At 43.0% G+C, this 24,901-nt stretch overlaps 1 protein-coding gene across 1 annotated transcript in view; it reads left to right on the top strand.

Annotated features, from left to right (window-relative positions):
* Positions 1–24,901, top strand: part of LOC137437955 (gamma-aminobutyric acid receptor subunit alpha-2-like) — a 373,866-nt gene that overhangs the window by 40,487 nt on the left and 308,478 nt on the right. The window contains exon 2 of the mRNA XM_068132744.2: positions 20,005–20,123. Within this exon, the coding sequence (XP_067988845.1) occupies positions 20,005–20,123 (119 nt within the window). The remainder of the gene's footprint in view (positions 1–20,004; positions 20,124–24,901) is intronic.

Genomic DNA, 24,901 nt, shown 5'->3' with positions numbered 1-24,901 from the left:
CCTCGAGCATTGCTCTGAGCTTCTGTACTTGTAGACCAAGTGCGATTAGCATAAAATGATTGAGAGGAACAAGCAACAGTCTATACTTTTATCTTTAGATGTGTTCTTAAGTGCCTCTTTTACACCAAACCCTTTCCTCTGGCCCCGATACAGTGCCTTCAGAAGTAGTCACACCCCTCGACTTTTTTCACATTTTGTTGCGTTCCAGCCTGAATTTAAAATAGATTCAATTGAGATTTGTTAGCACTGATCTACACATAATACCCCATAATATTAGAAAATGAAAAGCTGAAATGTCATGAGTCAATAAGTATTCAACCCCTTTGCTATGACACTCCAAAATTGAGCTGAGGTGCATCGAATTTATTTTAATCATTCTTAATCAAAGAATGATCAAAATAAATTATGTACAATCAACTTCAGTATGTACAACTTGATTGGAGTCCACCTGTGCTCAATTCAATTAATTGGACATGATTTAGAAAGAAACACGACTCCATAGAAGGTATCACCATTGGCAGTGCATGTCAGAACAGAAACTGTACCATAAACTCCAAGGAACTGGCGATATAACTTTTAGATAGAATTATGAATGGGCATTGATCAGGGGAAGGGTATAAAGCAATTTCTAGATTGTTAAAAGTTCCCAAGAGCACAGTGAGCTCCATCATTAGGAAATAGAAAGAATATGGAACTACCCAGGTTCTTCCTAGAGCTGGCCATCCAACCAAACTGAGCAACCAGACAAGAAGAGTCAGGGTGGTGACCAAGAACCCAATAACTGTGCTGACAGACGTACAGAGTTCCTTGGCTGAGATGAGAGAATCTGCCGGAAGGACAACAGTCTCTGCAGCACTTCACAAATTTAGGCTTTATGGGAAAGTGGCCAGACAGAAGCCACCCCTGAGAAAAAGGCACATGACAGCACGACTGGAATTTGCAAAAAGGCATGTAGACTAGTCAAATTTCTGGGAAACGTGAATTCATGAGGCATTTTTGAGTAAAAGCAAGCAAACCACTTTTTCTGGGGTAGTTTTTCGTGCTGAATACGAATCTGTTGTTTGCCAAGCCCAAAAATGCGTAATTAGGTCACTAATCAAGGTCAAAGGTCAATGAGTGCAAAATTCAAAATTTTTGAAAAAATGTTTTATTTTACATCACCTATCTGTACATTTCAATTATTTTACAGTATTTTGTCTGGTAAGGTTACTACAGCTTTTCACAATTATGAAAGTAAAGGGAATTGTGAAGGGAAAAAATCAGATTTTTGTGAATATATCCGTAATGAAGCAACTTTTCGTTTTTTGACATACTGTTTTAATTCACTTGAATTGTTGCCTTAAATACCATCAGTGAAGTGGTTTACCTGAGTCCTATATAATAGCAAGATTGTTTTCTACACTAAATGTCAATATTTGACTAATTAGCCACTTAATTAAGGCTAACGGTCACAAGGCGCAAAGTGCACTTACATGGCACAAGGCGCAAAATGCACTTCATGGCAAACATGTTTGGAGTGCAGGCAGTTGATCATTATCACATGTATTCTTAATTAATCCTGAATCAATTGCAGTCTGTCAGACTGATTGGCTGGAAGGAGGAGCCATCCAGGGGAATGCCAATTAGCTTAACTGTGTAAGCTCTGCCCCCCCCCCCCCCCCTACTTTGGCCTGTTTCGACATGGTGTTTCACTGGCATTGCACTTGCAGGCCTCAGTGCAGAACTGTTTCCCCCACTCCCGACAAGAGCAACTATCAGAACTGCAACCTTTCTTGCAACCACACTGAGTAAGTTCTCGGCATCCCTTTGGAATTGACGGTAAAGTTGTAAGAACCGGTGACAACTTGTCATCAACGAGTTTCCATCCACAATCATTCGGCGGTGGCAGATCTGTCATTGGATTACTGGCCTCTCTCCAAATGAAACTTTGGTAGTTTGCATGCTCTATGTGGAACTTTGCTGCATCACTAGATGGAGGTAGGGTCTCCGTTGCATGGCATTTGTTGAACAGTTTAATGCGGGCTTGATTACAGTTCTCAGATGGTTCCTTGTAGATATGGCAAATGAACTTTTCAGCATCTTCTGTGACCTTCTTTGATGGTGTCGGAAACTTGCCAAGATCTTGAAGCAGACTGTTGTGTTCAAGGAAGATATCCCATTCTGTTTTCTTTGAGTGTCCTGAGAAAAATGAAACCGTATCGCATCCTGTCAACGCATGAAATGCTGGTAAAGTCTCATAGACATGATCAGCAAGTCCAAGTTCCGACTTTATGTCATGCACAGGAACATACTCCGTTTCTTAATTGTTCCTGCTCTCATCCAAAGTTTTACGCAAGACATTTTACTGAAGTTGGCAAGCAACAGCACCAACACATCTGTGTCACGCGCTGCGACCACAATGTTTGGTGCATCGGCATGAAGGCAGTGTACAATCATTCTGGTATCTGCTTCCTCGTGATTGCTTTGTAGCAAAGTAGTGTTCATTGCAGGATCTGAACTCTGGACTTCTGTTTCAGAAGCGAAACCTCCACCAACAACAACCACTTTTTCAGGGGGTGCCGCTGCCAGGAGTGCATTCGACAGGAACTGAGCAAGCTCTGTCTTGTTTTCAGTTGATGTGAGAAAGTCAGGCCATTTGTTGGGGAGTGGCACATCTCTATCTTCAATCAGGCGACGAACTGGCCTTGACTTCTTCGTACGTTTGACCCTAGTTCCAACTTTGATTGAAATGTCTCTATATCGATCGAAGGTAACATCAATTCGGCTGTAAGCCCGGCCTTGCCAGAAAATGAACTTTACAAATTCGTCTGCATAATCACCAAAGGTGTTCGCCGTGTTAGGTTTTCCAAGTGACATAACTGCAGCTTGCCCATCAATGGTTCGCCAGATGTATCAACAATGCTGATTGGCACCTTCATCAGTTCATGGTTAAGTATTCTAGCCAGTTCAACTGGTCTTCCAGCTCTGTACGCTGCAATTAGTCTCTGCAAAAAGTTTCTGTCTGCTTTTGTGGTTTCGATCTTTCCATTGGCTTTCTTGGTTCCTATTTCATAGAGTGAGGAAAACGTGGGAGCCTTCACCTTCGGAAGTCGATCTCGGAAATCAGTTGATTTTTCAACAAGTCTCACTTTGACAAAGTTTTCCACCTGCTGCTGCCCTAATGTTTTTGCGTTCAGCAGTGACTCTTCTATTTCAGAAGTTGCAACATCTTTTGTTGCGCAGTTAAGGAGGTTTGGTCGACTAGAAGATTCCTCAGCAAATACTTTGAATCGCAGGAGAGTTTGAAGTATGAGTTCTTCGTCGCAGTTGTCACGTTTAGTGCGGGATGAGTTGGCTTCATTATGGACGTAACCAGTGTCCACTCCAACATTCATCATTTCATACGTCTGCATTGAAATGCATGTCCTGTGGTTGTACGAGAGAGTCCATCTTGCCAGGGCTGAATTTGTTTTGGTTATTCCGATGATTCCACCCCTCTTTTTCCCTACACCATTAAGCCATTCCAGGCTATGATCTGGATCTACTTGGTTGAATCTTTGGTCCGACCCTTTCACAACAAAGTTGCCAAGAAGGAACTCCTCCTCCACTTCTGGTGGGAGCTGATGCATCTGTGACAGGTAAACACAGCCCCATCTTGCGTAATTCACGTGATCGTATCGGAAGAAGAATGGCAACATTTCTCGGAACGATTCCAAGTGTAGCGTCCACAACCCTTCTCTCTGTGCCCGAACGAATGCAAGCAGTATAGTCACCATCCTTAGGTATTCCCACCAGAACTTGAAGTTTGGATCTGTCTGTCGATTTTCAACGAAGACTGCGAGATATTGCCGAAAGGTCTCAGAACCCACTATGTCCAGTAAAGTGTCAAACTCTTTGTTAGCTAGTGAATTCTCCAGTGTTTGGCATGTTTTGGGATCTTGACTCTGCAGATTGTTTTTGAATTGCGGAATCAAGATTAGCCATAGCGCTTGCCAAGTTAATTTGTGTGCCCTCATTGCTTTTGCGTAAGATTTTCCGTCTTTAACCTTGTCAGCCGAATTTGGCCCAAGTAAACCACTTTCAACCCACAGCTCATGTATACCAGAATCTTCTGTATGTTGCCCTAGCACTTTCAAAAAATTCATAGTGATATGTAACCCACCTAGTCTTGGAATTAGGGTATCTCTGAAGTCGGGCACTGACCATTTCAGCTCCATCAGTTGGGGATACAACCCCTGATCAACTGTTATCACAGCGTAGCGGTTATTCAGGGCCCTTGCGACATGTAGTGCCCTGCGCACCATGGTGTTCAAAGTGGAATGTTCATGAGCTGGGGCTAGTATGATTGGCATATAGCCAATGGTAGTTTTGGGTGGTTCCTCCTTAGTGCTGTGCAACTGGTTGAACGTGGTCCAGGAATATCTTTCGCTTTCTCCTTGGCGAGATGCTAAGAATGCCATGTCCCGATGTTCACTGTCTTGAAGAGCACTGCCAGTATCTTTCTCCCTAAGAAACCATCCTGTTTCAACCTCACCAAACTCGGGAATGAGGGTATCCTTGTTGATGTATACCTCATGGATCTTTTCAACTGCTGTTGGTATATCCAACGTTGACGTATTGGATGGTTTGATGTCTCCAAGACCGCTTTCAGCAGATGGCCCCCTCTGCCAGGCAGCTAACTGAGTAGCGTGAAATGTATTTTTGCCATCTAGGGTAGAGTCATTGATGTCAATATTGTCGCCAGAAAAATGCACAAATCGTCCCGAAACCAGGTTGCTGGTAACAACTGCCCCAGTTTCTTGATCAAGCGCTTTCAGAGTGTTTTCAGCCATGGCAGTGTCATACCTAAGAACCCGGTTATAGCTGATTATGTGCCCAGCATTATGGAATAGCTCAACTAATTTCTTTGATCGAGTTGACTGGTGCAGCGTCATACCCATTCCAACGTGTTTAGGCGGTGCCTTCTTGTCTCCACATACACCATAGACCATGTCTTGTCCAATGCTAAGGACCCTTGTCTTCTTCACCCAACCAGTTTCAGACATCTCACTTTCGTCAAACTCAGCATCGACACTACTTTGGCCTCCAAGCAAGATATTCACAAACATGAGTACAGATGGTGGTACACTTGCCAACTCTGCTTTTTCGCTTACATCGCAACCTTCGAATGCAGGATGTGACATGATATCACTGCGGAGTTGCAGAGCAACGTGCACTAAAGACAGAAAATGATCATCCTGTTGTCTAAATATGGGAATATAGTCTGCACTGTTCTGACCGCACACCATTTCTGAAAGAGGTATGTGACTGAAATGTCGTGGAAGAAGCAAAGTTTGTTTCTCTGAAGGCGCCAAATTTCTTAGCACAAGAAATTCATAAATGTCCCCAATGCAATTCGACAAAGTTTCTTTAAAAGTCCCCAGTCTACTAAGATACGATGTAGGAATTGTGCCGTCGCACTCACTGGCTAACTCTTTGTACCTCTCGAACACTGCAGATAGTTCAAATACGTGCCCTTTCTCAGCAGAGTGACGCAGCTCTTGACACAACCATGATATCGCCATGTCTGCTGATTTGCTTTCAGTTTCCGCCCTTTTGACATCCCTAAATAATTTACTAAGACAGTTAACATGGTAACATGCCTCAGCTGAGATTAAATCATTCTCATTTGCAGTACGGACTAAGATGTTATGTACAAATTTAGCTTTTTCCGTAATTTCATTACTCATTTTGAAGGTTGTGACACGACTTGTCTTCTGCTTCTTGTCAAAGTTCTGGCAGAACATACACAATGTCCAGTTCATCTTAGTAGTACTACTGCGTAAAAACGGACATGCTTCAGCCGAAACACTCTTTCTTTCAGGATCTTTTTCGTTTTTCGATTGTTCCTTGGCTAGCTTAGCATTTATTTTCCCCTTGTGTGTGTATGCAGAGTAACATAGCTTATGCCATTTAAGTTTGGGGAGACTTTCTGGAGGCTCTGCAAAGAGAGTCGAAAGCCTGTCCACGGCTGATCGAAATTCATAGTGTCTAAGTTTGCATCGGAGCTCGGTCGCCTCTCTGATGGCAGCAATACCCTGGTTTGTCTGGTTGAAAATCGTATCTTTGACCTGGCTAGTTCCCTGACAAATGATACAAAGTTCAAACGACACATCCTCACGCTGTCGCTTGAGGCTGGCAATAGGTTCCATGGTTGGCCTGAGGGGAGAAACAGAAACCAAACTAAGCACCAGGCACGCATGTTCTGACCATGAAAACTACAACGTTGTATGATATACTGCAACAGCCCTTAAATGATCGAATAAGCGCAGGCAGTGTTGGCCCGGGTTTTAATCTTATTCTCAAAGACACAAAGTAAAGCTTCTTCAAGACAAAACATCTAACCGATATCACTAATTCATTAGTGGTAGATGCATTAGGCACTCATCGTCAATGCCCATGCCCTGCCTGTCTTTTTGCTACTGTTAGGTAAATGTACATGTATGTAGGCCTGCCTATGATGTGAGATGTCAAGCATACATTACACATTTGTATGTACATGTATCTCACCAAAGAAGAATGCATTCCTTTACTTTCATTTGATTTTATATTTCATTTTTTAACAATCTTAAAAAGACCCTTACCTGTACTCCTGAAATGTTTAATGCCTGATGCCTAGGGTACGAACTAGATGGCTTATGCTAGGCTATTAGATTCATTCTTCATCATTAAGGGTCTATTGAAGAACACCCTGCTCTGTCTGAATGGAAATGATTTGACAAACATGGCAAATGCATTGGGGTCAGAAAGATGAAGCCACTTTCACTGTTGAGTGAAAGGGATGGTTTCAAGTGCAAGTAACTGTTACGTCATTGCAAGACTTTCGCACTCATTGACCTTTGACCTATGTTGTTTACCGGTGACATTTAGATTCTGTCTTTATAAAATCTATCTCTAGACCATCAATAGGAGCATAAAAACTCTGCCCCATTGTGCATTTAGAGGTTAAACTGCAAGCAAATTACGCAAAAACTAATTGTCGCCCCTTACAGAGATAAAGGCAAATGAGCATAGATGTGTCCTCACGTTTTCCTTTAAAAATAAGATTTTGAAAAGCTTTAGCAACCTTACTAGACAAAATATTGTAAAATAATTGAAATGTACAGATAGGGGATGTAAAATAAAGCATTTTTTCAAAAATTTTGAATTTTGCACTCATTGACCTTTGACCTTGATTAGTGACCTAATTACGCATTTTTGGGCTTGGCAAACAACAGATTCATATTCAGCATGAAAAACTACCCCAGAAAAAGTGGGTTGCTTGCTTTTACTCAAAAATGCCTCAATCATTCTATAAAGGCACATTTTCAGATTTTTTGACTTGGCTAATGTGAAAGATTGAGAGCCTTAGACAAAATATTCTGTGGTCTGATGGGATGAAAATTTAACTATTTGGCCTGAATGAAAGAGCTACGTCTGGCAGAAACCAAGCACAGCTCATCGTCCATCTGACACCATCCCTACCATGAAGCATGGTGGTGGCAGCATCATGATATGGGGATGCTTTTCAGTGGTAGAGACTGGGAGAATTGTAAGGATAGAGGGAACACTGAATATAGCCAAATACAGGCAAATTCTTGAGGAGAGCCTGCTTCAGAGTGCAAAGGACCTTAGATTGCGGCGAAGATTTACGTTCCAACAGGACAATGAATCCAAGCATGCAGCCAAAGCAACACTGGAATGGCTTCAGAACAAGAATGTGAATGTCCTTCAATGGCCTAGCCAAAGCCCAGATTTGAATCCCATTGAGAATACGTGGAAAGACTTGAAAATTGCTGTTCACTGACGCTCCCCATCCAACTTGATAGAGCTGGAGCAAATCTGCAAGGACGAATGGGAGAAACTCCCCAAATCCAGATCTGCAAAGCTGATACAGACATACCCAAGAAGACTCAAAACTGTAATCACTGCCAAAGGCACTTCTCCAAAGTATTGACTCAAGCGGTTGAATACTAATGTAAATTTGATATTTCGCAATAGTTGAATACTTGTGTAAATTAGTATGAGGATCATGATAATCTGAGTTGAATCTGATTGACTCAAGAAAGAGATACAAAAATGGTGCTACCCAAGTCATTGACAGACTGGACACCTTCTCTCCATTTTGCTTGATTGCTGTTGAGGGTATTGGTATCTAGGTATTGGTTGGTTCATGGTGTTAGTCGTGGGGGTATTATCTGTTTGGCTCCAGCTTGAGATGGTTGAAGACATGTCATTCTGTAGTAGGACTTCACCAAGGTTGTTACTTATGATTGCTTTACCTTTAGAAAAGATTAGCTCCTGGATCTGTAGACCTGCATAATCACTGGTGGGTCGGAAATGTTTCCAGTGATCTTCAATCTCATCACAATTCCAAACTGGACATGTAGAGCTTGTACTAGAGCTGTAGCAAAGGATATATGAAAAATATTTGGTGCAATAACATATCTCTGTCAGAGCCCATTATTGATTCAAACTTTGCTGCATTGTCTTCCTTCAATTTCCCCACACCAGTTCCTAGATTAGTGAATTGGGTCCATGCACAAGGGAATGTAATCTTATCGGATCAGGAGAGCCAGCTTAACATCAATATAGCACTGCAGTTCAAGAGTCTGCACCCTCTCGTTGTAGCATCAGTGTAACATTTGGTCAGATTTTAGATTGCATATGCATTTGAACTGAGAACTGGCAACTGCATTAGGTGTCATGAATGCTTCCTGGAGCCAATCCTGCTATGCTTGGTGAATATGAGATTAGAGAATGTTAGAGTAAAAAAGAATTTTTAAAAATCTTGTGAAGATTACGTCATCTTTATAACCACAAAGGGAAGTGGTGGTGATTTAATGTTATATGTTATTTGAAGCTAAAACTCCCACCAAGCCCTGCCACTCTTACCAGCAATTCTGTAAGTATTGTATGTAATCTTCAGCACTGCCTTACTTCATCCCATAGAATATAGAACATAGATGCATATTTTCCTGATGGATTGGCTGGGCCCTCATATTACTCTGCTTGCTATGATACTCCATCGTCACACCTCAACCCTCTCCCCTGCCATGTATAAATGGCTCTTCTGTGTGCAACACTGCAAGTTTGCTAACCACAGCAATCTGTCGAGTCGCTCATTGCATTTTCTGCCATGGAAGCTTGCATTTTCTGCCATGGAAGCAGGATAGTCACAGACCGTAAACTCTAGATTGTAATCTCTGCACATTTCAAATATCCTTCCTTAAATGTATGACCAATGGATATTTATTTTGGCTCTGACATTACATCACGGCTTTAGGAACAGTAGGCCAACACAGCTTTGAATATTACTCGATTCAGAGTAATCTATGATATGTAAGTTGCTTTTCCGGGTGTAAGGAATGTATAACTATAAATTTATTGTCTGAATATGCACCTCATTAAGACTAAATTTAAGGCAATCCAAGCCATCATGTGTTTATCTTATTCAAACCATAAGATGATCATTCTGGTGAGCGGAGGAACACATGGGTGCTCGTAATATGCTCATGATCAAAGCAGAAGAGTACATGATCATATACAGTTAGCACGGAGTTAACGAGGGGTCTCAGTTCATCAAGATCCTCCGAGCAGGTAACGGTTTGTAGTTACTGGCAACTGCTCATTTCCCGACCTTGCTCGAACGTCGCGTCACTTCATTTGGCCATCACATAATGTCATTGTTATATTTCTGCCATGGCAATTGATATTATCAATCGTTTAGTTTATACATCCAATGATAAAAGTCTTTGATTACTCATGGAATCGCCAGGCACATAAAGCCAAAGGTTTTTCTAAGCACAGAGCTCCACAGTTATCTCAATGTCTGCACGCTGCAATTTGGAATAAATACGGTATGTGACTAAGTTTGATGTCCTTGAAAGAATATGACCCAATCAGAATGATGATATTGCATGACACTTTACTAGCCATGTCAAAACCAGGCTGAGTGGGATTTATCTACGCTTATACGTTTGAACTTCACAGAATCTGGCTCTTTGGACAGACAAACGTGCAGTGACTGCAAAGTTCCCTCCAGAAAGCATTGAGTTGCCATCTCTGCTGCATCTGTTGTTGTTACTGCCTTGGAATTCGTTCACAAGAAGCGGCTTTCTCTCAAGCACCAGTTTACCCACATCCTTCTTGCGGTTGTCCTATCCATCCTCAGCCCTTGCACTGAATCCTGTGGCGATGGAGTTAGTCAAGCATCTTTTCTGGTTATGGAAGGTGAACCTGACTGACGGACTCTTTGGGCCACTCTGTAAGGATTGCAACACGTTTCTATCTAGCAATGGGCAAGCCAGAAAAAAACATCATATTGCAAATATCAAGGCTGAGCTCTCCAAGCATTCTCCTTCCTCAAAGTTCTGGTGGTGCCTTGTCAAGTCAGTTTATGGTACATGTGCCCTCTATTCCCTCCCTCAAAAAGGCCTCATCTCAGACTTGCTTTTGGCCCCCATATCTTAATTGTATACTCAACCCATCCTGTTCTATCCATACCTTGTAATTTCAAAGCCACTGCAGATTGAGTGAGTTCTGTGTCTTTCACATCCCAGAAGATAGAGCAAGTTCTCTCCAATCTAGATTCTGCATCAACGGCACGTCCAGATAGCACCAGCGCAATATTCTTAAATCGTGCTCTGTTGCTCGTGTTTCTCTGTCCTTTGTTAGTTGCATCCAGTCTGCCTGAAAGTCAGTGAACATTATTCCCATTTACAAGGGTGCAAAAACAGATCCTCTTATTGACAAGCCAGTAAGCAACTTGCAATAATAAATCAGTCGTGGAATCTATCATCGCTGCTGACTTTGTACATTGGCTTTTCATACCGCCTGATCTCTGACCATCAGGTTAGATTCTGTCCCAGTCACTCAAATATGGGCTTGTTGCTGTTTCCCTCTTAAGGGGAAATACTCCTGGGTGCTCACCTGGTAGAATAAAGCAGTATACTACATCAAATAAAGTTATTTTAAACAGTATCATCGTATTTTAAAACAATTTTCAATGGTTGCGCGGAGACAAGGCAGTTTGTAGAATCATACTGACATATTCGTAAGACTGAATTTTTTTTATTTTAGGGAGCAACAACGTAAGACCACCTCAGGGCCCGATTTTTTTTTTAATGCCAATAATGGATAAGGAAGAGTGTGGAGAAGGAAATTGGAGAAGAGCAGCAGGGTTTAGAAAGGGTAGGGGAACGACAGATGGGATGTTTGCGACAGCTGGTGGGAAGAGGTTGGAGGTGCAAGGTGAAATGGCATTGGGATTTGTGGATCTGGAGAAGGCCTACTACACTGGCCCGAGAGAGATGGTGATAGCAACACTGAGATGGATGGGAGTTCTGGAGGCAGAAGTGAAGTTGGTGGAAGGGATGTTCAAGGGAACAAAGGGAGGAGTCTTGGTTAGTCCTGGGATGTTAGAGTTCATTGTGAACATCAGTTTGAGGCAGGGAAGTGTTCTTAGCCACCTCATGTTTATCATGGTGATGGAGCTGGTAAGCAGAAAGGTGAACATGAAAGATATTCTGGGGAGGATATTGTATTCAGATGATCTGGTTGTTGTGGTGGAGAATGGGTGGGAGATGCAGGAAGTATGATGGAGTGGAAGGAGGCATTTGAGAAACATGGGCTGAAAATGAGCATGGAGAAGACGGCGGTGATGTGGGTCTGGCAGCAGAGAAAATATATGAATACCAGGTTTGAGGGGAAGGAGATCAGAGCAGGAAATAGGTTTGAGTGTCTGGGTGGAACAGTGACCAGGGATGGTAAGTCAGCGGCAGAGGTGCGGAGGAGTATACAGGTGGGTTAAAATGTGTGGAGGGTGTAATGGTGGACATAAATATTTTGTGCTTCCATTATGTTTTCAGGTTGTCCGTCCGGCTGTCTGGCCGTCCGTGATAGGTTTTCTTTACCGTGATAACTTGATAACGGCTGAATGGATCTTAGTCAAACTTGGTGCAGGTATGTATAATGAGGTAAAGATTAACTGATTAGATTTTGGGGTCACAAGGTCAAAGGAAAAGTTCTGATGTTGTGCGTAACGCCGGCCTACCTTTACGTTCTGGAGATGGTGGCACTGACAGACAGCAACAGAGGCTGCAGGTTTGCGAGAACAACTGGGCCAGGAGGTTTTGTGGGAGTGAAGAGTGTGGATAGAATGAGAATGGATGAACTGAGGGAGGAGATTGGGGTGCAGATGAGCTTGATGGGGAGATTGGAGAAATGCCGGCTGAGATGGACTGGACACTTGGTGTGGATGGAGGAAGAGAGAATGGCAATGAGGTGGAAAGGTTGAAGGAACAAGGTAGGAGGAAAAGAAGTAGACCATGGGTTAGATGGGAGGATTGTGTGAAGAGGGATATCAGTAATGTGCGGGTGGTTGGAGAGTGGAGAGAGTTGGCTGAGGACAGAGGGAAGTGGAGGAGTATCATGGTCAATACAGGCCAGGAGCTTGGTGCCATCAGACCTCACCTCTTATAAAGGGAAGAGGAGGAGGAGAACATCAACAACAACATGAACAAACTTTGGTACATGACGGGTGATGAAGTTTCAACAAAATCGTGTGTGTAGTTTCTGAGGAGAAAGCAAATACCTATTTTGGGGGGCAACCCTCCCCATGGATCCCCTTAGACACCAATTTTTTTTTTTTATGCCATGAGCAAACGTTGGTATATCATGGGTGCTGAAGGTTGTGGTCAAGTTTCGTCGAAATTGTGTGTAGTTGCAGAGAAAAAGCAAATACCTCTTTTGGAGGTTCAAACCTGGACTTACTTAGACCCCCTTAGACCACAATTTTTTTTAATGTCGTGAACAAACTTGAGTTGCAACATACCAAATATTTTAGCCAAGTTTGATCACAATCCCATCAGCAGTTTCAGAGAAGAAGTTGCAAGTGTTTACGGGCTGACGGCCGGACAGACAATGCACTTTTCCATAAGCTCCCTGGAACTATGTTCCAGGTGAGTTAACAAGAGGCCAGGGCTGTCTCCATAGATAATTTTCAGGAATTAGACCTAACGTGGCATCCTGCTTTTCTTGCAGAGCTCTTTACTGGCAAACACTACCTTCATACTTTCTCCACTCTCATAGTCAGCGTGTGTCTAAATATTACCGTCTCTACTCTCCCAGGGGAAGCTGGAGTCAAGGCAGCATCATGAGCCCAGTCCTGTTTATCATACCAATTAATGACATTATTGTGAATGAGGACTGTAAGAATGGAGGGAGCAATGCTGGAGAATATTTAGTAGAAAACAGAGAGCGGGCCAACCTGCCTGCAATGTAGAAGCAACAGACCTTGTGCTTTTGCCTCATCGGGGGGAGATGCTTGTAATGTTGAAGCTTTAAATTTCACAGAATCCAAGAGAGACAGATGTGAAGCCAGGGCACCAGCCCATAACTGAGAGCAGTACTCCATTGAGCTGTGGGGAATGGACTTGTACACTGAGAGCAGCTTGGATTTTCGAAGGAAAAACTTAGATTGACAGATAATGCCCAGTCTGTGGCTGGTTTTGGAGGTTAGATCAGTTTGTGGTCAGCCCAGCAAACCAAACAATATTACACATGCAGCCAACAGCTAGACAGCAGCAGATTCCTTCTTGGCTTACCTGGAAAGGATATGCTGCTCTAACACTTGGATCATTCATTCCAGGCAAAACTCACATTCTCATCATGTCAATCCAGAAAAACTCACCTATCACATTTCATGGTGAGAAAGTGTAAGGGGTTCAGTTTCTTGAACTTCTTTCTATACCTCGCAAACTGCCATGTGTGTCCTCAGTCAACCACACGGCAAATCTGGCCTCCGTACCTGAACACAGACTGGGCATCCCCCATAATTGTAGGTCATTCCATGTAAAACTAGAATGGCACTCAGTGGAGCACATACCTTCGCCAGGCTGAACAGTTTACGTTTTGTATCCCACTTATCGGCCGGATCTGGATCCGGACCCAAACCAAAATCGAATTGGCTTGTTATTGTCTCACCTAACAAACTCATTCGTCACAACTTTTTGAAATAACATGCTTTCTTCTTTTGGTTCCATCTATGAATGGTGAAGAATCACTGAAAAAAAAAAAATCCTCATTTCCATATCTGGATCTTCCCCAAAGTCTAATCAATTCGTCCTCACACACGCAATCTGTCCACCAAATTCCGTCAGAATCCGTCCTGAGCGTTTTAAGATATCGTGCTCACAATAAACAAACAAATATACAAATAGACATGGATGAAAACATAACCTCCATCCACCTTTGGTGGTGGAGTTAATGAGAACTACTCACTGCATGCAAGGCAAACAAACCTCATTGGAGTGCTACTTTTCCCAAAGGACTGACGCCCCTGCTTCATTGACATCTCTATCTCCTGAATTATGTGGAATTTAAAGCTTCAACATTACTAGCTTCTCTCCCGATGAGATAAGGGAACCAGGTCTGTTGTTCTCAGATTGCAGATAGGTACGTGAGTAAGCAGCACGTACTCTTTTTTTAAAAGAATTGCCCTTCTTTCTCCCTCTGTTCTTATAGCTCTCTTATCCTCCCAAGCTCTTTTAGGATGCACACATTTTTCCAGTAACCCTTCCTGGATAAACTCCAAAATCCAGGCTATCTACCCACCTCCACTTTTTTGTTCATCTTTTCTCCTGTTTGTGGGACCACCTACCTGAGGCAGTTCAATCACACTCTTCTCTCCAGGGCTTCAAGTTGGTGGTACCCCAGCATCTCGTATCATCCTCCATCCCTACCCGTGCTGGAGGAGATGAGAGTAAGGGAAAAATATATCTCCATAGAACACTTAGTACACAAAACGAACTGTGGTAATACACATTTGCTTTAAGTTTGTATCAATGCCAAATGGAACGCATGGTATACATGGGGAACTTCGGAGATAGGGATGATACATTTTGCTATTTGTTGCTCAAATGAATTTGGAGAGGCCCCCGTGATCTATTTTATACTATATTTTTGTGCCATGTCCTACTGATAATACAAAAATGTCAAATGACAATATTGTACTGATATAGAAAATAAAATAAAAAATGTCATATTCTTGTATCCATTAACTGTTATTATCCAGATGTGCTTATTGTCTGCCATTGCTAGTGCTGAGTTGTCCGCCCGGTTGTGTGTGATTTTGTCAACCACGTATCATTTGAACATTTTCAGAACCGATACTATTGATGAGTTTAAATGGCTCATTAGTACAAATATCCGACTGTCAATAATATTTTCCAAGGCCTATTTTATCAAAATGTCCTTAGTCTGTGTCATTTTATCATCTTGATCATACAAAAGAAACGTATTATGTCTGATAGGATGGGGATGCATTACGCTTACCTTTCAGCTTTCTAGTCTTCGTTTGATTCTTGGCCCAACTATAAATTGTCAAAATGATGCTTTTACAGGCTGGACATTACATCATGGAGTGTGCAGTCCCTTGAATGGACATTAAGCTGGGGATCCGTCTGCCAGTTTTAGTTAATTGACATATAAAAAAATCTCATGGTGTGTTTCAGCAAGGAGAAGGTGAGCTATTGCCAGAACCCTAACCAAATTCCTGCCTTAATCTCCTGGGGGCATTGCATCAGCAGCACAACTGTCACCCTTACAAAATGGTGTGCATCTACAGGCTAATTCATAACCGACTCACAGCCCTGGATGCATACAAATGAAGATGCTCGTCTTTATTGCAACAGCATTCCCAGTTTTTGTTGGACCCATATACATAATATGGGTTCTCTGAAAAGGAACTTTGACACAGGAGGCCATTAGGCCCATCAAAGCCTGCACTCTGATTACCAACCTATTGCTGTTTGTACATGCTCTACCCTTTTACATGCTGAGAATCAAGCAAGAAAGCAGCAAATAACATTATTAGCTCATCTGGAACATAGGTCAGGTGAGGTATTAGCATCGCGTGGTGTCTGTCGGTCAGTATGTAAACACTCGGATCTTCTTCGAAACTACACACACAGCTTCATTTAAACTTGACCACAACCTTCATCACCCATGATGTACCAAAGTTTGTTCACGGCATTTAAAAAAATTGGGGTTAAGGGGGCTTCCGAGGGGTCAAAGTGGGTCCAGGTTTGACCTGCAAAATAGGTATTTGCTTACTTTTCTGAACCTAAACACACGATTTTGATGAAACTTAACCACAACCTTCATCACCAATGATGTTAAAACTAATAGTAGAACCAAACTGCACATGGTATGGGCTAACAAGGCAAGGGACCATAATAGTAATAGTAACAGTGAATTTTCACCAAACTTTGCAGAACTTCTGAGGACTAAGGCCTCCTGTTGCCCTGCAGATGCCATCAAAAAAGTGCATATTAAGTAGGTCAATTTAAACGTTAAAGGACATTGCGATTCTGAGATCGATACTTTTGACTTCTTCTGAAAACGGTTTCACCTGAAACACCTTTCACTTTCGTTTTCAACTTTTCACCTTTCACTTAGAAACCGTTTTCACTTTTCACTTAGTTGTAACTTGGTAGGAATAATATCTGCATGGTACAAGTTTGTTCAGACCATTTGCGAATTTATATATTTTGTGGGATCATTCACACCTACCAGCAGCTCCCTGGTGCTACCAGGTGAGCACAGACGCATTTGCCCTATTTCAGTCATTGGTTTGACTCAGATGGGGTGCAAACCACTAACCTCACAGACTCAGGGCGGACACTGTAACCATTACGCCACCGAGGCTGGTGAACTTTTGTTACACTACCTTCTATAGTTTATCTTCTACTTATACATACCATATAAATTACTACCATCGTCAAACTTGGATTTTAGTCAATTTTGCACGACTATTATTGTCTCTTGCCTTGTTAGCCCGTACCATGTGCAGCGGGAGACTAGGGTTTTGCAATCATGTGTGTTTGTACGTATGTGTGTCCCCGTGTGTGTCTGTGCCCGTGTTCATGTCCAGGCTGTAACTGTTTTACCATTTGAGCTTTTGTCATCAAATTTTTAACAAAGCTTTATTATGAGAATATGGAGAAGAGAAATTAATAATTTGGTTAAAAGGTCAAAGGTCAGCATCACATGAATGAATATTGATCGTTTTAAAGCCATTTTCCCCGCTAGAGCGGATTGTAAGACTTATTGACTCTTATTGACATAAGATTGTCAATTTTCATCCAATTGACCTGAAATTTTAAGAATGTGCATATTGGGACACTGAATTGGTTCACCAATCGAAATCTAGATTTTTATTGTTTACCTTCGCAAAAGCGGAAGGTTATGTTTTGATCGCTGTGTATTTATTTGTATGTCTGTGTGTGTGTGTGTATGTTATTCGCATAACTCAAAAAGTATTCAACCGAATTGCATGAAATTTGGTGGGATGATTGGTTATTATATGGGACACATTTGATTAGATTTTGGGAGCAATCGGGTCAAAGGTCAAGGTCACGAAAAGGTCAAAATCGTATTTTTACCAAGTACAGAACAGTAGCTGCGGCGAAGGTATGCGCTCTACCGAGTGCCCGTTCTAGTTTTTTGTTTTTTTTAAGATCAAAAGGTCAAAGGTAAATGTTGCATAAAATCGACAATTTTCATCCAATTGACTTGAAATTTCAGCAGGGTTTGCATATCAGGTCACTGAAGCCTATTTTTAAGGTCAAACGGTCAAGGTCACCTAAAATCGTCATTTTTTGTATTTCTTTGTCGCCGTTTCCATCATGCTTACCCTACAGAAGAAGAAGAAGAAGAAGAAGAAGAGTGAATACAAAGTGGACGTGGTCGGGCTTTGCATTTTCAGATGCTTTCTAGTTCTTTGCTTTTTATGCCTCCGCCCCCGTAGGTGGCCGGAGGCATTATGTTTTTATTAACTCAACTGGACTATGTCCAGCTGAGTTTTTGTCGACACCCAGTGTCCAGTGTCCGTCGTCTGTCTGTCGTCTGTAAACAATTCGACGTCTACGCTCTAAAAGTCACAAATATTGATTAAATTTGATGAAACTTGTTATGCAGCATCTTTAAGACATAAACTAGTTTGGGATTGCATTTGGGCGTTGCACGCCCAAAAATGGGCGCGGCAGGGCAGCCATATTGAAAATCAATTTTTGTCATATATTTTTTAGCACATATAAACTATATAGTTTGTGGTTCTATTATGCATATTCTAACCATATTGATATAGACCAGTTGAGTTCAGGTTCCCTGGAACCTCTAGTTAGGGTTTCATACTGAGTGCCTCTTTTTCCATAATAGCATACAGTTTGTGAAACAATGTACCTTGGCACCAGTTGCTTACACATCTCATGACACAAAGTTAACGAAGTATTATCTGGACCGGGCACTGCATGAAAAAGGTCACCATCGCCTTTGCCAAAGCAAAGAACCAATTGAATGTTTTCACCAGATCATTGTGACACAAATGCACCATCCACTGTCGTTTGAAAAGCAATGTTAACTGTTCAGATAGTAGCTTAATTTCACATTATAAATGTTTCATATACAGTGGTTTGAGGGTGTGAACACTGATTATAGGCCAAATGAAACGGTGACAGTCATAAATTAGATTACATTATTCATGAGAGGAGCTTGTCTGGTGCTTTTCATGCAGATAAAGACTTCCAATCTCTCAGCCCTTTAATTAGCACCACCATGCACGCTCAACCATCCAGACGGTCTTGACCCTTGGGTCACACCACATTTCTCCGAGATTTCTAGTCTCACGTAACCTACCCCACCTTTCATTCTTCTTCCTATCATTTAGAAAGAGCTGGTATTTGTTCCACATTCATTTTTCTGGGCTCAACTCAGGCTGTGTGTGTGGAATACGATTCAAAATAGATTAGAAACATTTGCATTTCTCTCTTTTAAAATGATAAAGTCCTTCTTGAGGTCCTTCATGTCTTTCTCGACCACATCTATTCCCAACAACACCAGTTTGGTACATCTTCCTCCGAATCTTACATACAGCTCCCACTGAAACCTGATTTCTATACGTTTGTCATGTGATATTTCTTTACCAGAAACCATAGTATTCATCACACTCTAATGATATCACCACCTTTGCCTTCATAGCCATGTCGGTGTGACACTTTCTGATTGCTTGCATGACAACCAATGACATTCTACTATATCAACACCTGCCTGTACGATGGAGCGTTTGATTTTCAGGCATGCATTGTGATTATATTATGAACCACCTTTAGAGGCCATTTTTCCCCGCAGAGCAGGGGTTGGCCTTTTTAGGGTACCATGGTCCCCTTTTTGAAGCAATGTTTTATGGCCGGATGCCCTTCCTGCCGCCAACCCTGTTAGTCGCCCCTTGTGACACACAGGGAATTATCAGTGAACTGGTACTAAATTTGCCGACCTCAGAAGGATGACAGGCTGAGTAAACCCCCCTGGCGTTAATTTAGCGATCGACCGGGATTCAAACCCAGGATCCTAGGATCCCAAGCCGGCACCCTAACCGCTAAGCTAACACCAGGCTCATTGTGATTCTATTATGTGGTACAGTATTTACATTTTACACTCAGTTTTTCCTGTTTCCTTAATTATTTCCAGTACTGTAAAAGTGTTTTTCATTGAAATACAATGATGTAAATAGGAATTTTTTCAGTTAATCACCATCTCGGTATCATGGAACAACCTTTCATTCTCAAACTTAAATAAAGCACCTCGGCCCATCGATGACATAACTGAAGTTTTGGATTAACTGGTTTAGTGGTTCTGAAGATGTTTGAATCTATTTGAAAAAAGAATGATAATCCAAGTTGGCCACCAACATTTAGGCCAATCAACTTTGTTGATTGTATAACATCACTAATTGTATTTTAGCGACTATTGTGTTGTGCCTTTGACTTTAAAATCCATCAACCTTCTTCATGAGTGTCAGTGACTGTTCCACAGATATTATATAGAAATATTAGGAAACCTTGTCCCACATTCGCACTTGAACTGCACCTTGAAAGATAGTATCATTAGCTCACTGTGCCGAGGATGGTGTTTGCAGTGTAAATGCGGGCAATGTGTCACCCACAGCCAGTGCAGTTTGGTGCAGCATGATTTGCACGATTCCACCGACCACATCGCCATAATCACACAAATGTTGGATGGACTTCTGGATAATTATGACTACCGACTCAGGCCTGGACTTGGAGGTAACGTGCTTGATTTACCGAATCGATATAGCAATGAGTTGGTTACCAGCTGTATATATACGCTTGCACCATGCAATGCTATTCATTTTCATGAAATGTTTGACACATTTGTTCATTTTTATATATTTATTTCCTGGACAATCTTGTAATAAACAATTTCATATACAGTTTCGAAACTTTAAATTGTTTTCCCAGACATAAGACTATAACACGGTTATCTTATGATGATGGCTCAGCCTGAACAACAGAGAAATAAAAGTTATTAGCCTTAAAGCCATTTTGCACACACAATATGGCAAACCACACAACATTGCTCAATCTCTCATCTCAACACTGTTGATGACAAAAAAGCATGTGCGTGTTTTCATTATGATCACATTGTCTACAGCACCATTAATTGCAGAACACCAATCATGTTTTTAATTACATGGATAATCCCTGAATAGCCATACAGTAATGAGGTATTTTCATTTATTTAGGATTTGTATGCCTCCGCTGACGAAGTCGCTGGAGGCATTATGTTTTCAGATTGTCCGTCCGGCTGTCTGGCCGTCCGTGATAGGTTTTCTTTACCGTGATAACTTGAGAACGGCTGAATGGATCTTAGTCAAACATGGTGCAGGTATGTTGTTACGTGTTCCTCCCCGACCTCCTGGTCTCGGTATACCTCCGAACCCCGGGAGGGGCCACAGCAGAAAAATATATTATTCCGTGTCGAAATCAATAAGGAAACCACACCAATGGTTATGAACAAACCAATAATATATTATAAATCACACAGGAATAACATTACCACAAATGACAATTAAGAGTGCACTCTCTATTCCATCAGCTAGCATGCATAAGGTAACTCACAGTGTTCCAAGTGAGTGGAAAGAACCTTCCCCAATGTCTCTATATTCCCGTCTTCGAGCTCAGAGTTGGTCCCCTCCAGTGATCAACGGAACGATGTCGACTCGAAACCAGAATCTCGTTCCGAGGGCAGGCACAGACACGCCGCCCAAAACGGCACCAAGGCGCACGCAGCCCAAAGCGGAGAAAAGGGTCACGTGGTTAAAGTGGCACAAAGGCGCACTCACGGCGACTGGGAAATCCAAAGGCCCCCTCCAGGTACGAACTTTCACTGTTCACGGTCGGCGAGCCACAAAGTAATCGTCAGAAGCCTCGGTGCACACACACACCACAGATACGTCTGAACGCGGTGGAAACGGTTGACGAAGCAAGGAAAGTTTGCTCGACGCACGAAGCGCACGAGTCAAAATGGCGGACGGCTCGTACTTGAGACGTAATCACATGACAATGGTTCCTCCGAATCCAACGCCAACCTGACACGCAGGTTTGATCAGTCACAGCGATAACACCTCTATCGCGGAATCCCTTTCCAGGAAACCCAAAGTTCACTCGTGTCACTTGCTCGACAACGTTCGATCCAGAACGCAAAGCAACCAGCTTCTTCTCTGACTTTTCTCACCGCCTCCTCTTCTTCACCTCCTTGTCTTCCGGTTCGGGTTCCTGTATCATTTTAAGGTAACCTTTTTAACTTTTAATAACTGTTCATAAACAATAAACCTTTGGAAGACAATAATAGTACATAGAATCAGAAATCTTTCAAGTTGAGGAAAACTACAACAGCAGAAGTGACAAATCCGTAACAATGTATAATGAGGTAAAGATTAACTGATTCGATTTTGGGGTCACAAGGTCAAAGGTCATGATAGGTAAAAATACTGTTACCATGATAACTTGTGAACCAATGATGTTATTTGTTATTTATTTATTTGGCATGGGGCGGTGTACTTTAAATGTATCTGTAACTGTTTTTTGTTTGTTTTCTCTCCTATTATATTGTTTACATTATTATTTATAACAAACAATTTGTGTTCTTTAGGAATTCAAAAATAATCATCACGAGCCTCAAATGTACCACAACCCTGCTCTGCAGGACAGAGTTTAAATGATCGACACTAGTACAACAGCCATACGTTTCTGCTGTGATCGGTATGACCACATACCAAGCCTAAAATATTTTGAAAGAAAGTGCAGAAGTGCTGGAAGGTTTACCAAGATCTATGATGTTGAAGGCAATATCATGGTTTCTGCTTTCATTCTGCTGACAATAAAGCTAGTCTCATGCATTTTTCTGTCTGAAGCATGGTCGATGACCACTGACCCTCTTCTCCCACGTCTGTTTCTTAATGGAGGATCCAGTGACCAACGAAAAACAATTATGGAAGACTCCACGAAAGCCGAGCCTGCACCAAACCTGCAGTCAACACAGGAGAGAGCTGATCAGCTGATTATTTTTCATGTACTTTGCAATGCAGAAGTGCTTAAAGCTGACTGTTTAGTAGTTCACACTGATGATACAGGATGTAATTGTCCTCTGTATTTACTACTGCAGCAAACATCCAGTCACATGAGAACTTTGGGTTAGAATGGATCCAAATGTGTACATTCCTATCCATGACATTGAGCACCATCTTGGACATTGGAGGTGTCTTCTTCTGCCATTCTCCCATGCTATCTCTGGTAAAGATGACACAAAATTAATATATGTAATTGTAAAAATCTAATTATTCAGGACATTGAAATCGATGGACACAGCACCATTTGAAACATTTGCAGAAGAACCAGATGACGTGCCAAATGAAGTTCCTCAAGACTTGGTATATTCCTCTAAACTCTAAAGCATTGCTTGTAAAAGCCTATGGGGGCAGCCAAATGGACACACTGGCAAGTAAAAAAACACAAATGTTCTTATCTGGTTCATTTGGCACACTTTGTGACTTCCACCTACTGATGATGCATTCAAACAACACATAAAATGGGCTGCATTCTCAACGATGATAGCCAAGTCTTCCCACCTAGCTCAACCACCAGCACTCTCACTGGCGTCATTCCATTGGACAGTATTTGCAGATCAACCTGCACCTGTTAGTTGGGTCCGTGCCGAGTGATGTGAGTGAGTGAATGTGAGATGTGAGTGAACCGAGTGTGAAACCGAGTGTGAAACAGAGTGTGCGATGGCCGAAGAGTGTGCGAGAATGCACACCAGAGCGTGTGATTGGGTGTGTACCGGGAGAGTGCACACCCGTGGTTGTTACGGAGTGTGTAACAGATGAGTGTGTGATAATGGAGTGTGCGAACGGCGTGAGTGCGCTGAGTGGTGTGCACCTGAGTGTGTAAGGAAAGAGAATGCACGAGAGCGTGCGGTAACCGAATGCAGGGAGTGTATGGGAGGCGCTGGAGCGCCTCGGTGTGCGAGTAAGGAGCGGGTCGCGTGTGGGTGTGAGAATGCGGCTCAAGCATCGACCCAGACCGGGGGGTTTCGCGTAGTGCGACGGATAGCCGACACGAGCCCTCGGTGCGCGGGGTGCTTTGTGTGCGGCGGGGATTGTTGCCACGGCGGCGTGCACGATTCGTGCCGGGCTCCGCCCTGTATGGTCGGTGCTGCGCCTTGGCGGGAAAGGCGATCGGCACGGTTCGAGGGGGGGTTGGAAAGGTCGGAGCTGCGCGGCGCAGCCTGCGCCCCCTGGCGGGCGCGGTGCTCCGACCGGGGGAGGTTGGGCCATCGTGCAGGGGACCGAAAGGCTCCGCGCAGAGATGGCGCCTGGAACCTTGGCCCAACAAAACCTCCTCCCCTGAATCGAAAATGCCGGACGGACCCAACCAACAGGAGACCAACCACCCGCATGCATTGCTCGGCTTTTCGAAGCCGAGCTGTGATGACGAAAATGTATTTCCGCACCGAGAGGCTCATAGTGCAGTGGACGAATGGTGATAGTGTTGGGGAATGGTACCCTGTGTGGGGGAGTGGTGGTTTCGTCATTCCTCACAACTTTTGGGGCACATGAGCAATAGATTATGGGGTGGCAGTGTAAACTAGCCGAGGGCGGGCTAGGATATTGTTAGGGATTTAGTAAATGACGGTAGGGACGAGATTTAAGTAGTGCCTTTTGTACAGTACAGGTAGAGGGGACGTAGTCAGCTTAGCTGGATAATAATGACGAGGGAGTGCTTAGTGTAAGGGAAGACGGGAAAGCATGAGTATTAGGGGGAAAAGCAGCTAGTTAGATGATGTTGTGTGAATGAGAATCACTGTGTGTGTTGAGCTTGAGATTGAGGCGCAAATGAGGCATTGATCGGGGATGACCAGAGGTGGTGTATGAGTGGTGTATTGAGGACGAATGGAATTGTGTTGAGTGAATTGACTTGCATGGGGTGCAAGTGGAGAAAAGGTGTAAGAACACAAGAGGTGTGCAAGAGAGCTTGGTGTGTGGAATAAATGGTGTGTGAGAATATTTTGTGGTGGAATGCTTGGTGTGAAGTAAATGATGTGGAATTCATGGTGCGAAGGAGTGAATGGGGGGAGATGGACCCTTCACGAATACCCGGGGAGGGTAGTTTAAAGTCAGGTAGAGGGTTTAGGTAAATTGTATGGATATTGACACCTGTGGTGCAGGTAGTGGCAATGAAGTGCTTGGATGGGTGCATGAGTCTGTGGAATGGCTGGGCGTGTGGGCTTTGTTGGTGCGTATGGTCATTGGGGCACTCCGCCACTGGTAGTCTGTCGGCCAGGTGAGGCCGCAGGTAGCCTCTGGGAGCCAGTCAGTTAGTAGTGTTCAGTGGGGCCCGAGGATCCAGGAGAAGGACCCGGGTAGCCCAATGCCAGAGAGGGCATCAGAGGGGTGAGAGAGCCAGGAGGGGCCTTCCCCAATTTAGGGTAGTCACAAAGAGCAAGGTAAGCTCGGGTGGCGACTTCAGTGGCGGAGGTGCGC

Source organism: Myxine glutinosa, chromosome 12 (genome assembly GCF_964187855.1).
Source record: "Myxine glutinosa chromosome 12, kmMyxGlut1.1, whole genome shotgun sequence".
NCBI classification, from domain to species: Eukaryota; Metazoa; Chordata; class Myxini; order Myxiniformes; family Myxinidae; genus Myxine; species Myxine glutinosa.
The sequence above is the reverse complement of the archived record's forward strand: the minus strand, read 5'-3'. Positions and strand labels throughout refer to the sequence as shown.